Source organism: Portunus trituberculatus, chromosome 41 (genome assembly GCF_017591435.1).
Source record: "Portunus trituberculatus isolate SZX2019 chromosome 41, ASM1759143v1, whole genome shotgun sequence".
NCBI lineage: Eukaryota > Metazoa > Arthropoda > Malacostraca > Decapoda > Portunidae > Portunus > Portunus trituberculatus.
This window is the reverse complement of record NC_059295.1, coordinates 5144428-5159943: the sequence shown is the minus strand read 5'-3', so window position 1 is coordinate 5159943 and position 15516 is coordinate 5144428. Positions and strand designations below refer to the sequence as shown.

Genomic DNA, 15516 nt, shown 5'->3' with positions numbered 1-15516 from the left:
TATGTTACATAAGGATATATTCTACAAAATTAAATGTGATATTACAATCAGGTGTATGGTGTGAGGGAGTTGAGAAAATTGAATAGAGAAATAACGTTCGTGTTTGTAACTCTGTTCCCTCCTTGCCGTGGAGGCAAGACACGAAAGCCTCGGCCATTGTGTTTGGTGCCTGGCATTGGCAGGTAGGTGTGTAAGGACTCTGAAGGAATCTCATGTGATATTTAGTGAATATATAGAGACTGTGGTGTTCATCTCCATTAGACCATATTCCTAGTGGTGGTGTAATGCAAGTGTTGCCCCATATAGTATTATAGTTTAAATATGAGAACTAATAATGTGTATGGTGCTTGGCATTGGCAGGCATTGGCAGGGAGCACGTGGTTCGGATTATGTCGAATGTCTGGGAAGCCATGCTCATTTCTATTTCTGCTGTGTCATTCCTAGCCGTTAGAGATTAATTATCTCAACCGTGCCTCTTCACCGTGCCTCACAACAGAATGATTTCCAGTTCTTTTCTTGAAATTCACAAACCACCCTTTACTTGCTTTAAAACCATCATTGGAGTCAGATATAGTATCAGAAATAAGATCACGATCAAGCAGCCTAGCCTTCACACAAATTATGCCCTCTGACAAAGAATCACCAGCCATCTGCCTTTGGTTTATCCAGTCAACAATTTTTCCATTTCTTCCATTGCCACAGGTCGCTTAAATTGATTTTCACACCAATCACCACATCAGCTCTTTTAATGAGCTCTGTCTTCAGTATTGTGGCTACTGTAGATTTAGCCACACAGTACTCAGCTGCAGGATCGGGCATTCTTCCTCCTTTCTCGTATTTATCAATAATCTCCTTTTTCCTTTCGATGGTTATCACTACATTTTTTTGTAGGCTTATTCTCACCACTAACAAGCCTCTTCAGTGCCATTGTAAGCTTTAAAATGAAAAAAAAAAAAAAAAACTGCAGAGAGAAAGCACAGGACAATGTTAGTCTTACAACAGTGAAGGATAAACTGGCTATGGTGCACTGGTGGGGAACGTGGAGCGGCGGGAAGGGAGAGACCATTTGTTTACAGCCACGTGGATGGACGTTCGACTAATATGTATTTTTTTTAGCATTAAGCCGAACTTTTGTATTCGACTATTGAAAAGTTTGACTATTTTGACATTCTGAGTATTGAATCTCCACTATATATGTATATATATATATATATATATATATATATATATATATATATATATATATATATATATATATAAGGTCGAGTTACGTCAGTTACGTTCCTGAAACATGACGTAAGTCGATTTAGTACGTAACTCGAGTTTTTGTACTTTCAAAGAACATTATCGAGTTTTCAACCAATCATTTTTTATGGTTATTCAGGTAAGTAAAAGGTTATATTGTTATATTGGTATATTATTTACAACTATGTAGGAATATATTGATTAGGGCATGACGAAGGACTGCAGGTTGCTGAGAGGGGCGGCCTGAGGCCGCCAGGAGGTGGGCAGGTCTAATGTTGTGACGCCCAGGGCAGGACAGCTGGGAGCTTTGTGGAGTGCGGTAGGAGTAGAAGCGTTATATAAGTAAAAGGTTATATTGTTATATTATTTACAAGTACAGGCAACCCCCGTTTAAGGGGAGGCACAACAGCTGAGATGATAAAATTAGGTCAAAAAATCATTTTTTAGTATTTCGCATATCTAGATAGAAAAAAGCTTCAAGAATGAAGCCGTAGTCAGTAAATAACGAACACCGGGTGGCAACAGAAGATACAAGAAGAAGAGAAGGTAGCAGCAGAGGGCAAAACCTACGGCGCCGGTATAGCCCCTACAGAGTAACCTACCTACGTGTTTGGTGAGCAGTGGCATTGAGTACAGGGAAGGCGCTCATTGCTGGTAAAAAAAAAACTCTGTACAGTGATATGCCACTGTGTACACCCCAGCAGTGAGGCAATATTGCCGCTAAAAGTGCAAGAAGAGACCGACATCAGTCGTGGGAGGAATAAACATCTCACTGGCTGGGGGGAGGGGGCCTGTTACGTCCCCGAGTTATGGATAATGACTTCGCTACTGTAAGTACATTTCATTGGCGATTTTTTGCAGTACATATTAAACATGTGTAGTACATATTTGTTGTACATATGCATTAAAAGAAATCGAATCCCTCGATAATTACCACATAATATGTCATACTCAAAACTTTAAACTCATTTATCTCAAAACGTCAAATTTTAACTTCAATGAGTAGCTGTGCACAAAAAACTTGATGGATCTAAATGAAACTCACCATACTTGTACATAATGGGTATGTCTACATTTCCAAGACAGGGTTTTAAGAAATTCGAAAAAGTCTTGTTCTGGATACGTTATATAGCTAAAAAAATAGTGACGTCATTATTTCATGAAATTGCGAAAGCGGTTTCTCACGAACTAAAACGAATTTAGCAAAAAACTGTCTTGGGTAGGTTAATATGTTATTCTACTAATACCATGCAAAATTTGGTAACTCTAGAGTGAAAATTAAAATTTACGTGAATTTTTTAAGCTGTGACGTCATGAACTAAAATGTTCTACCTACTACCATAATATCAGAAAATGGTGCCATTGCACATTGCAAAAGTTTCAAACAAAAATATTGAAAACTTTTTTTTTTATGAATATTTTTCATCCAGTTGTTGTGCCTCCCCTTAACGAAGGGGTTACGTTCCTAAAAACACTTCGTTAAGTGAAACTTCGTTAAGCGAACTGATTATAACAAGTTTAACCCGATTTGAACTTCCATTGAGAGTAAACAAAGCGAGAGTGCATCATAGTACAGTAAAAGGTTTAATGAAAGTAAAAATTATGAAGTTAAACATTTAGGTAGTTTAATTTAAGTCATTATAATGTACACTAATGTATGTATGTACGTAACTTTATAATGTTGATGATCTTAACTTTATGAAGGGAGGGAGAGTGAAACGGGAAAGACACTAACCGGCAACCTGTGGAATGTAAACAAAGTGCGCATCATGGTACCGCATACAAAACTTATGTACCACATTTCCACAAGGCTTTCCATTTTATCCATTGTAGAGTCACGAGTTCTGGTGGTTCTTTTAGCTTGCAAGGAAGATGAGGTCTCACTAGCCTTCTTAATAGAGTCTCTTGACTTGAAAATAGTAGACAGTAGATGGAGTCAAGCCATGGTGGGAAGCAATGTTATTAGTTTTCTGGCCTTTCTCTTGTCTGTGAATAATACCCAGCTTCACTTCAAGAGTAAGACACTTCCTGGTCTTCTTAGGAACGTTAGGCCACATTGCAGGGCGTTTTGGTGGTAAGTTGAACTAAGGAAGATGAGCTGCTGGTGACGCTGTTATGTTTTGACTGGGGAGTGAGTGGTGCGTGTGATCTTGATCTTGATCTTGATGCTACAGGTGACACAGAATTTCTTCTGAGTCAGGCCTTTGTATCGGCAGAGCCTGTGTTGTCCAAGAGAGGCTTGATCTTGATCTTTATTCTACAGGTGTCTCAGGATTTCTCCTGAGGCAGGCCTTAATACCAGCAGCTCCTGATGTATTCAAAAGCCTGCCAGCTTGCATGATACAGTGGGGCTTTCAAATTTGGAAAAAAAAATTTACCTGGATAAAACTTCGTTAAAGCGAGTTTGGTGTTCGTTAAACGAGCAGATGGTAGTAAAATGAAACCTTCGTTATAGCGAAATTTCGTTGTGTGAAACTTCGTTAAACGGGGGTTGCCTGTATATATATATATATATATATATATATATATATATATATATATATATATATATATATATACAGTAAAAGTCCTGAAATCCGGAAGTCATGAGGGTTCAAGCATTCCGGATTCTAGGATTTTCCGGATTGTAAGATAATAAGGCTGAAAGTAAGATTAAAATCTTGAGGGTACTATGTAAACCCCACTAAACTAACCCCAACTTGCTTTATCTCTTTGTAGTACTGTCATAACATTCAAAAGCCTGTCAGCTTGCATGATACGGTAGGGCTTTCAAATTTGGAAAAAAAATTACCTGGATAAAACTTCGTTAAAGCGAGTTTTGTGTTCGTTAAAAAAGCAGATGGTAGTAAAATTAAACCTCCGTTATAGCGAAATTTCGTTGTGTGAACCTTCGTTAAATGGGGGTTGCCTGTATGTAGGAATATGAAACACAAGCTTGTTTTTGTTGTTGATTAGGGCCAGGAACGCGAAGGACTGCATGTTGCCAGAGGGGTGGACGCCTGAGGCCGCCAGGAGGGTAGGCAGGTCAAATGTTGTGACGTCCAGGATGGACAGCTGGGAGCGTAGTGCAGTGCGGTGGGAGTAGAAGCATGGGCAGCGAAGCAGGAAATGCAATAGGAAAGGGCAATAGGGATCAGCAGACAGGCGCAGATGGTGCAAGTGACCTGCAAGCGTCGTGTGGCCCAGACGAAGGCTCCGGATTTGTTATTGTTGTGATAGGTGCGCGAGCCCTCAAGGTCATCAACCTCCCCGTTGTCATGGTAACGGGCTTCCCATTTTCTTCTTCACTCCCTTATACACAGCTGCTGCTTCCCTTCTCATGTCTTTTAATTATGTCCACTTTTTCTTGTAGCGTAATGGTTTTCCTTCACTGCTATCACTCAGGAGTTTTCTTTTTGGTGCCATTGAGCAAGATACCAAGATAGTCAGCAAACGCAGATGTAGGAACACCCTTGCCAGGGGTGACAGTGTGGTGGAACTGAGGTACGTAGAGTGTTATTGTATTCAAGCGTGAGGTGGGCGGTGTGGCGGATAACCACTAGTGACGCCTGGCGGCCAACAATAACAATAAACCCCGCGCTTTACGATTTATAAATTTTCAATTTTTTAAATCGCCTTATAGTGGACTGACGTAAGTGCGAATTTGGCGTAACTCGAGACCGGCGTAACCGGGACCTTACTGTATATATATATATATATATATATATATATATATATATATATATATATATATATATATATATATATATATATATATATATATATATACATATATATATATATATATATATATATATATATATATATATATATATATATATATACAGTAAGGTCCCGGGTTACGTCGTCTGCGTATATATATCGTCACTATTTTATTTAAAAATGTATTTATAAATCGCCAATTATCCGCCACATAACATAACATCACATCAATCCTCAGTTCCACAGTCATCTGGCAATGTTCTACATCTGCGTTGCTGACTATCACTTACGTCAGTCCACTATAAGGCAATTTAAGATTTAAAAATTGAAAATTTATAAATCGTAAGCGCGGGTTTATTGTTATTGTTGGGCCAGGCGTCACTAGTGGTTATTCGCCACACCGCCCACCTCATGCTTGAATACAAAAACACTCTCGTGCCTCAGTTCCACCACACCGTCGCCCCTGGCAAGAGTGTTCCTACATCTATCTTAGTATCTTGCTCAATGGCACCAAAAAAAAACTCCTGGTGATAGCAGTGATGCTAAGAAAAGGAAAACCATTACGCTACAAGAAAAAGTGGACATAATTAAAAGACATGAGAAGGGAGGCAGCAGCTGTGTGTAAGGGAGTGAAGAAGAAAATGAGAAGCCCGTTACCATGACAACGGGGAGGTTGACGACCTTGAGGGCTCACGCACCTATCACAACAATAACAACTCTGGAGCCTTCACCTGGGCCACACGACACTCGCAGCTCACTTGCACCGCCTGCGCTTGTCTGCTGATCCCTATTGCCCTTTCCTATTGCATTTCTTGGCCCGCTGCCCACGCTTCTACTCCCACCGCACTGCACTACGCTCTCAGCTGTCCGCCCTGGGCGTCACAACATTCGACCTGCCCACCCTCCTGGCAGCCTCAGGCGTCCACCCCTCTGGCAACATGCAGTCCTTCACGTTCGCGGCCCTAATAAACAACAAAAACAAGCTTGTGTTTCATATTCCTACATACTTGTAAATAATATAACAACATAACCTTTTACTTATATAACACTTCTACTCCTACCGCACTCCACAAAGCTCCCAGCTGTCCGCCCTGGGCGTCACAACATTCGACCTGCCCACCCTCCTGGCGGCCTCAGGCCCTAATCAATATATTCCTACATAGTTGTAAATAATATACCAATATAACAATATAACCTTTTACTTACCTGAATAACCATAAAAAATTATTGGTTGAAAACTCGTTAATATGCTTTGAAAGTACAAAAACTCGAGTTACGTACAAAATCGACTTACGTCATGTTTCAGGAACGTAACTCTGACGTAACTCGGGACCTTACTGTATATAATATATATATATATATATATATATATATATATATATATATATATATATATATATATATACACATATATACAGTGGAGACTCAGTACTCAAACTTAATTAGTTCCAAATGACCGTTCGAGTATTAAAAAGTTCAACTATTGATACCTATAAATTAGGTCATTCGTTCCAGCCATTGCCAAACCAAACTTTAGAAAAAAGCAGTGGTTTAATTTTGCAGTTGCCGCTAGCATTGGTGCACAGAAGCAGGGTTAGCCTGTCTTTGATGGCCTTGTATCCTGGCAAACACTTCTCTTCCTTTGTTATATAGATCATATTTGTTTTTTTGTTTTTTTTCCAAAACAGGCTAGTTTCATCAAAATTAACCCCTAAAACTTGGGGATGTTGAGATTTGTAGCTTGTGCTAACTCAGGAGGTTTGGCGAGAAACACACAAAATAGCCTGTATTCACATACAATTCAATAAACGAGTGAGAACAAATGGTGTTCTGCCCACAAGCAATTCTTCCTCTTTGCAATACAAAAACAGAAGTCTCTAGATGCTATGGTTACCAAAATATCACAGATTGAATGAGGTGGTATCATCGGTATATGTAGCCTTGTGTCCAAGCGGGTCCAGTGGCCTTGGCTAGAGCGATAGAAAACAGGCCCCTTGTCTCTCTTTCTCTCTCTCTCAATCAAAATGTTCACAAAGTGATTTAATTTGTATATTTTTTGTAAAAACATATATAAAATACATACAATAGGAGTTGCTGGTGGTGGTGCTGGAATGTCCTCCCCCTCGGTGGTTGAACCTCCTATATCCGTATCAGAGCCCAGAACATCACTATCTTTGCTCTCTATTATTGTAGAAACTGTTAGTTCCAAAGCCCTTCTGATACCACTCTCATTCAAAAGTTGTCTGCCCGCAACATGGCAAGAGACCCGAGGTGTAGAAGTAAGGCACGGGAGAGGTGGCAGAATCGGACACCGTAAAATCACTGTCGCTCCCACCATCCATCATGGGAGTTGTGACACAGTGACGTATAGCATATGTTTACTCCTGACTTGGGGGCTTGCCGTGCCTCATAACAGAATGAATTCCAGTTCTTTTCTTGAAATTCACAAACCACCCTTTACTTGCTTTAAAATCATCATTGGAGTCAGATGTATCAGAAATAAGATCACGATCCAGCAGCCTAGCCTTCGCACAAATTATGCCCCCTGACAAAGAATCACCAGCCATCTGCCTTTGGTTTATCCAGTCAACAATTTTTCCATTTCTTCCATTGCCACAGGTCGCTTAAATTGCCTTTTCACACCAATCACCACATCAGCTCTTTTAATGAGCTCTGTCTTCTTCAGTATTGTGGCTACTGTAGATTTAGCCATACAGTACTCAGCTGCAGGATCGGGTATTCTTCCTTCTTTCTCGTATTTATCAATAATCTCCTTTTTCCTTTCGATGGTTGTCACTACATTGTTTCTTGTACGCTTATTCTCACCACTAACAAGCCTCCTCGGTGCTATTGTAAGCTAAAAGAAAAAAAAAAAATTGCGGAGAGAAAGCGCAGGACAATGTTATTCTTACGACAGCACAGGATTAACTGGCTGTGGTGGACTGGTGGGGCGCGTCGGGCGGCAGGAAGGGAGAGACTCTGTTTACAGCCACGTGGATGGACGTTCGACTAATAGGTATTTTTTTGAGTGTTAAGTCAAACCTTTGCGTTTGACTATTGAAAAGTTCGACTATTTAGACGTTCGAGTATTGAGTCTCCACTGTGTGTGTATATATATATATATATATATATATATATATATATATATATATATATATATATATATATATATATATATAGTATATATACAGGCAACACCCGCTTAACTAAGGTTCACACAACGAAATTTCACTACAAGGAACGTTTCCTTTTACTATCATCTGCTCGTTTAACGAACACCAAACTCGCTTTAACAAAATTTCATCCAGGTAATTTTTTCCAAGTTTGAAAGCCCCACCATATCACTCAAGCCGACAGGCTTTTGAATACACCAGTGCCTCTTGTGGACAACACACGCACCACTCACTCCCCTAACATTCCCCTCTCTCAGCTCAAAACAATAACAGTTTCCAGCAGCAGCTCGTCTTCCCTCGCTCAACAAGCCACCAAAACACCTTGCAACCAGCCCTGCAATGTCACCTAGCTGGTCGTCGCTGAGAGTAAGTGGTTTACAGTTGCGGCGTTGGAAGCTGAAGTAAGGACCTTGAGTGCCCTGCCTTGCCCAGTGGTTGCAGGTGTGGGTGGTCCTGCTGTGCTGTATGGGCGGCGGTTCATAACAATATACAGTAATACTCCGCTTAACGAACGTTTGTCTAACGAATTCCCAGTTTAACATACTATATAAACTTAGACCAAAAAGTCTGCATAACGCACAACCACATCCGTTTTAGTGAATTTTCTGAGTTTTAATTTGCTGGGTGAGGGACCAAACGCTGAAGCTTCTCTGTGATTGTTTGGCTCCCCGCCTGTCTCTAGCGCTCCTGGAGCTGGATCCAAGATTCTTTAACAACCTCAGAGCAACCTCCTGCCATGAAATGGCTTCCATGAATGTTTGGAGGGATGATGATGAGGTTGCTGGGAACACCACCTCTGGAGGTGGTGTTACTGTCTTATATATGCATTTATATTCACAAAACAACATTTCTATTAGCTTTTTACAAACCTTGTCCCCAAGAAAGGATTGTTTTGTAATGCATAAAGTGAAACCTTACATGGAATACCAAAAAACCAAGCAGAGATGATGAGATCGGCCACAGACGGCAGAGACCGGCGACTTAGCCGCTTCTACTTCTTGTGACCTTTTTAGCTTGGTGTGATCTTTCACCACGATATTAAAATTTGTTTCCACTCCTCTATTGCCTGCTATAATGGATATCATATCTTACTTAGTATTCATATACGCTCATGCCATGAGGATAACCTGGATTCCGTGGCACTGAGTGATAGTGAATTACTGATGAAATACCGCGGTATTTCATTAGTAATTCACTAGCACTCACTCATGTAAGATTTTACTTTATGCATTACAAAACAATCCTTTCTTAGGGGCAAGGTTTGTAAAAAGCTAATAGAAATATATATATATATATATATATATGTATATATATATATATATATATATATATATATATATATATGTATATATATATATACAGTCAACCCTCGGCTATTGCGACTTCAGCTATCGCGTTTTATTGCTATCGCGCACCCATGAAAAGCTGCTAAAATTTCATTATCGCGATCTCAGATGCCTGCTATCGCGCGCCCAGCCATGACGTCATGGAATATCTGAGCACTCATTGGCTAAAACCGCCTTTCTGCCAAGATCAATTCAGCTATTGCATTTTCGGCTATGGCGCGGCTATTTCGGCCCCCAATTGGGCGCGATAGCCGAGGGTTAAGTGTATATATATATATATTATTATTATTATTATTTTTTTTTTTTTTTTAACATGTGCCCAGAATGCATCCCCCCTATTTCCATTATTTCCCATGGGAAAATTACGTCCGCTTAACGAATTTCCGTTCTATGAACAGCCTTGACACCCCTTATCCTGCTCGTTAAGTGGAGTATTATTGTGTATATATATATATATATATATATATATATATATATATATATATATATATATATATATATATATATATATATATATATATATATATATATATATATATATATATATATATATATATATATATATATATATATAATTACATTGTAAAATCTAAACCAATAACAAAAAATAAATTAAATTTCTTTAAAAATAATTACACAAATTTTAAGCAAATAAACAACTAAACTGCATTCCTTTAAATATTACACATTATACATTTCAAACAAATAAAGAAATAAATCATATTCATATAAATAAAAATAACATTCCTATACAGATATATAATTACACAAAAGCTTTAAAATTTCAAAATAAAATAAATTAATTTCTATAACCTAATGAAAACTAAAACAAAACAATGTATATTATTTACATCTAAACCTTGTCTTTTCCTGCCATTTCCTGTTCTAGTTTTTTCTATTTTATATTTTTAAAACTTTATTTCTTCTGCTCTAAGTTCAATGTCTTTTTCTCCATTCAATTTCCAACAGCTTGAGTTCTATATCCAATTTCTCTTTCAGTAGCTGGTTGGCCACTGCATCACCCACCAAGAAGGTGGACGTCTCAGCACCAGCAGGAGGTACAGCTGTGTTAGGTGTTGGAAGTGCTGTGGTAGCATTGCCATCTATACTGTTATGACCAATGACAATAAATATGTTACACCATCACAAGCATATTTATTGCAGATCTATCTTTCTATCTATATGAGGTGAACAACCCTCTCAAGGAGGAAGGTACCCAAGACAACGCACCCTCTCCCTCTCCCTGTCCCCACACTCCTCATACACAATGTGAGTGTGTATGGTGCATGTGTGGATGCCTCATTTTGGCTATCCTCCTCCTGAAGGAGGATGTTGGCTTTGTTTATACATAGATAGATAGTTAATGTCCCTACACTTCAGTTTTAAAGATATTTATTTTGTATGCTCTTATTGTTATTTTCAGCAAGAAAGTAATGTACTGTTACTGTGTTGCAGACAGGTACAAAATGCACTTGTCATTAAGACACTTTCATGTGTGGATGCATTCCTTGTGAGCTGCCATTTCCAACCATAAACACACCTTCCATAATTGAATATCAACATTGGAAATTCTTCATAACAATGAGACCCATCAATTTGATTAGGTTAAGTTACTGAAGTTATGTTCTGTTAGTTTTGGGCTAAAGTTAGACGTGTAAGCTGGCGGAAGTTGTCCTTTACACCTGAAAGTATTGAATATAATAAATGGATAGTTTGTTGCCTGTGTTTCTCCAAACCTAAGCAGGGTGTTTACAAAGGAAGACAGGTGGCAGTTATGGAGTGTTGGAGGGAGAGTGAATGTGAGGTACAGGAGGATATGAAAGAAATGGTGTGATGTGTGGCAAATGAGAAAAGTATAGGAGTGGAAAAAAAGGGTGTGTTCTCCTAATGTCACCTAGGATGTGGGAGGATATAAATATACAAGAGTGGAATGGTTAACACTTTCCAAAACCAAGATGATCCATATGTGTATGGAATGATTTACTCACTCAAATTCTTGACTATGTCATCAAGGGGCTTGGGAGGTGGATCGCCTCCTACATCAAATAGACATATTAGTAAAGTGGCCACTAATGTTCAATGCTTCACTACTGGCTTCCCTATCCAAAAATAGAGAAAAAAATCAATAATGCCTTGCAGGTTTAATTTATTAATTAACATTGCTGCCTTATTGTGCTTGCCTAAATATTTATATTTACTTAAGTACCTTAAACAGGCTTGTGCAGGAAAAGCCAGTTTTACTTTACAAGTGCACATAACATTACAAGTGCCATTACAGATAGATTGTTATATCTCATCATTGTGAATATTTCCATCCCTAGACACACCTTCCAAAATTGAATATCAACACTGGAAATTATTCTTGAAATCAATGTATCTTAAGTTACATTGTTAGTTTAGGATAAGTTAGGTCACATAAAGTTGGTAGGTTGAAGTTAACAAGGCGAGTTGTTTGCTGACACTACCTACCTACCCAGTCAAAACATAACAGCCTCAGCAGCAGCTTGTCTCCCCTAGCTCAACTTACCACCAAAACGCCCTGCAATTGGCCTAGTGTTCGTAAGAAGACCAGGAAGTCTCTTACTCTCCAAATGAAGCTAGATATTATTCACAGACATGAGAGACCAGAAAACTATAGCAGTGCTTGCCACCATCTTGACTCCATATTATACTGTCCCTATTTTCAAGTCAGCAGACTCTATTAAGGAGGCTGGTGAGACCGTATCTTCCTTGCAAGCTAAAAGAACCACCTGAACTCTTGACTCTACAATGGATAAAATGGAAAGCCTTGTGGAAATGTGGTACATAAGTTTTGTATGCAGTACAATGATGTGCACTTTGTTTACATTCCACAGGTTGCCGGTTAGTGTCTTTCCCGTTTCACTCTTCCTCCCTTCATAAAGTTAAGATCATCAACATTATAAAGTTACACACATACATACATTAGTGTACATTATAATGACTTAAATTAAACTACCTAAATGTTTAACTTCATAATTCTTACTTTCATTAAATCTTTTACTGTACTATGATGCACTCTTGCTTTGCTTACTCTCAATGGAAGTTCAAATCAGGGGTTAAACTTGTTATAATCGGTTCACTTAACGAAGTTTCGCTTAACGAAGTGTTATTTAGGAACGTAACCCCTTCGTTAAACGGGGGTTGCCTGTATGCCTATATTTCATGTATTGTTAATCTTATTAATACAAAAATGCATTAGACATTTTTATTTGCTCAAATCATCATAACTGGATTAATTTCAGTCCATAAGTTTCACCCCTATGTTGCAGTTGGCATCACAGCGCTAAGTCGAATTAATGACAAGGGGTCACTGAGTCGTAGCTTTGCCTCAATGTTGCATCATAGCCATGACAGATTAAATCATGACTTATGACTCACTTACGAAAGTTTTACAAATACAGTCCCAGGCTTCCTGGCCCAAGCCCAAGGTCCAGGCGTTTGGAGGCTTACTGGATGAAACAGTACAATCCGTCCATGTGTGTGGCAAGGACATTGAGATCTCGGAAAACTTCACATAGCTACCTTGGTAGTGTAGTGTGAAACAACAGTGGGTTGAGCCAGGAAGTTGTATGGCAGATTGGCCTGGCCCACAAGTATTTGGCACTGTCGGTACCTGTGCAGACAGATGAAGATTCGGATCTTCAAGTCGCTGGTGATCCCTGTCTTACTCTACAGTTGTGAGACATGGACGCTAAACACTGATCTGAAGAGGTGAATTGATGTCTTTGGTACTGGATGCCTTCGCAGGATCATGGGGTATCGCTGGTATGACTTTGTGTCAAATCAGCATTTGCTCTGTGAGACTGATTCAAGGCTGATTACCAGCATAGTCCATCAACGCCAACTACAACTATATGGGCATGTGGTACGCTACCCGGAAGCTGATCAAGCATATTGGGTCGTCTCTAAAAGGTATAACCCAGCATGGAGGAGGCCAATGGGATATCCACAGAACTCATGGCTGTGGCAAGTCGATACCTCTTGCTGGGAGTTACTTGGCATGGGAAGGGAGCTTGCATGGAGGTTCGCAAGACCTGACTGCCTGGAGTGGCGCCATAGGGTAGGTGATACAACGCACCCCCTAGCGAATGCCCCCCATGATTGATTTATTAATAAAAGTCTAAGGAGACAAATGGTCATATTTGGCAAAAGAAGGGCTTCTTGTAAATTTTTACCCCTTCCTTAGCCAAACATGACCATTTGTCTCCTTACACTTTTAGGAAATGCAAAACTTGGTCTATATTGGTATCCCCGACCAACTAAATCAAAACAAACTTGATGTACTCTCACCTGGTAGGACACCCCCTGTGATGTACAGTACCATAGAGGGGAGAATGGACATGCAAAGTGGGGGCAGTGAAACTCTGCAGGCACGCCAGTCCCTTTACATGTCCCTAAACTATCCTAACCTAACCTCACCTAACCTTACCACGAACACTAACCCAGCCTAACCAAACGTGAAACAGCGTCACTAGACCTAGGTGCGCACGCCACACACTCACCAAAACATGAACACACACACTAACTTGTATACCTTCATACATGATTGATCATTCTGGACTTAAGATTCTGCAGGCACCAGAATATTCATTTAATTACTATAGCCTTACAAAAGCCGTCCCCCACATTAAAAACATCACAGACATATTGTATAGTAAGTACTCTATCACCTTGCATGGTTGTTTTAATGATTAGAAAGGAGGTACCATTCTTTACTTTTCCCAAGTGAGTATTACTGTAATGTACCTATGGACAGAGTTATGTGCCTTATGCAGCAAATGGTAATGTGTCATGGGTGACATTACTCAACAATTTGAACAACAAAAGGCACTGTCCCCGAGAAACCGTCCGCGCAGTCAGGTACTGAGCTCTACACATTAACACACCTCAAATTAAAGAAACGTTTATGGCATTCAAGAGAAGAGTGTAAGTGAGCCAGTTTGAACCCGTGTCCCAGGATGCCAACAACTGGGGACAACACAAATAAGTCCTCAGAACTAACCTTAAACCTAAATTAAATCTAATCTAACTCTGAGCCCACAATAACTACGCACGTGATATAAAAAAAAAAAAAAATCACAAACGTGAAGTACAGTAAGTATACCACCACAACATGTAGTCATGTCATGCTCTACTGACAAGGGCCGATAGTAAACATCAACCGCGAGCTGTGCAAAGTAAAGTTACATCTTACCTTTAACCGCCCGATTTGTTTTAAGAATGCGAGGCAACTAGCAGAACTTCCATTGGCTGCCATTATTCCAAGCACTCGTAAAGAATCCGTCCCGCCCGCTCTTCACGATTCCCCTTCGCGCGCTCCTCCACCCAGCTGATTGATTGATACATTTGTTGTTGCCACCCATCCCCCGGGCAAAGACTTAAGGTTAAAGTATCAAAAATATATAAATAGACAATATACATAACAAGAATACAAGTACATAAATAAATAAATACAGATATTGCACACCTTATTGCATAAACATCCTACAGTCTGGGAGCGAACTGAGAACATTCCTTGAGTATATCCCTGATAGTGGTCGAGTCTAGGAGATGGTCAATGAGGTACAAGTCATGTTGACTGATTGATTGATTGATACATTTATTGTTGAATTAATAAATAATTACAACAAAGGAGGAGGATGGGCCTTGCCATCCACCCGCTGGGCAAAGACTTAAGGTTAAAAGTATAAAAAATATAACACTAGACAGTATACACAACAAGAATACAAGTATTTCAATAAATAAATACACATATTGCACACCTTATTGCATAAACATCCTACAGTCTGGGGGCAAACTGAGGATATTCCCTGAGTATATCCCTGAGAGTGGCAGAGTCCAGGAGATGGTCAATGAGGCTATACAAGTCATGCTGACCTTGTGGCCTAAATTTAGCAATGACAGGACATTCCATGATATAGTGACGCAGAATCTGTCCCCTTGGTGCACCACACACCACACAGCACACACCAGGAGAAGCAATGACTTCCCAAAAGTATTTGTAGCCTAATCTGAGCCTGATTGCCATC

The 15516-nt window shown here is 39.5% G+C and overlaps 1 protein-coding gene across 3 annotated transcripts in view; it reads right to left on the bottom strand.

Annotated features, from left to right (window-relative positions):
- The window catches only part of LOC123516419 (5'-deoxynucleotidase HDDC2-like), a 116661-nt gene extending 101364 nt beyond the window's left edge, over positions 1-15297 (bottom strand). The window contains exons 1-2 of one of the 3 annotated variants that reach the window (XM_045275685.1): positions 15250-15297; positions 14682-14816 (exon numbers count right to left, since the gene is read on the bottom strand). In XM_045275685.1, coding sequence (XP_045131620.1) covers positions 14682-14744 — 63 coding nt within the window. In that variant the 5' untranslated portion in view covers positions 14745-14816; positions 15250-15297. Of the gene's footprint in view, positions 1-14681; positions 14817-14954; positions 15018-15249 lie in introns of those variants that run through there. The other 2 variants (XM_045275684.1, XM_045275686.1) reach the window with 2 other exon arrangements.
- Positions 15298-15516: the final 219 nt, after the last annotated feature.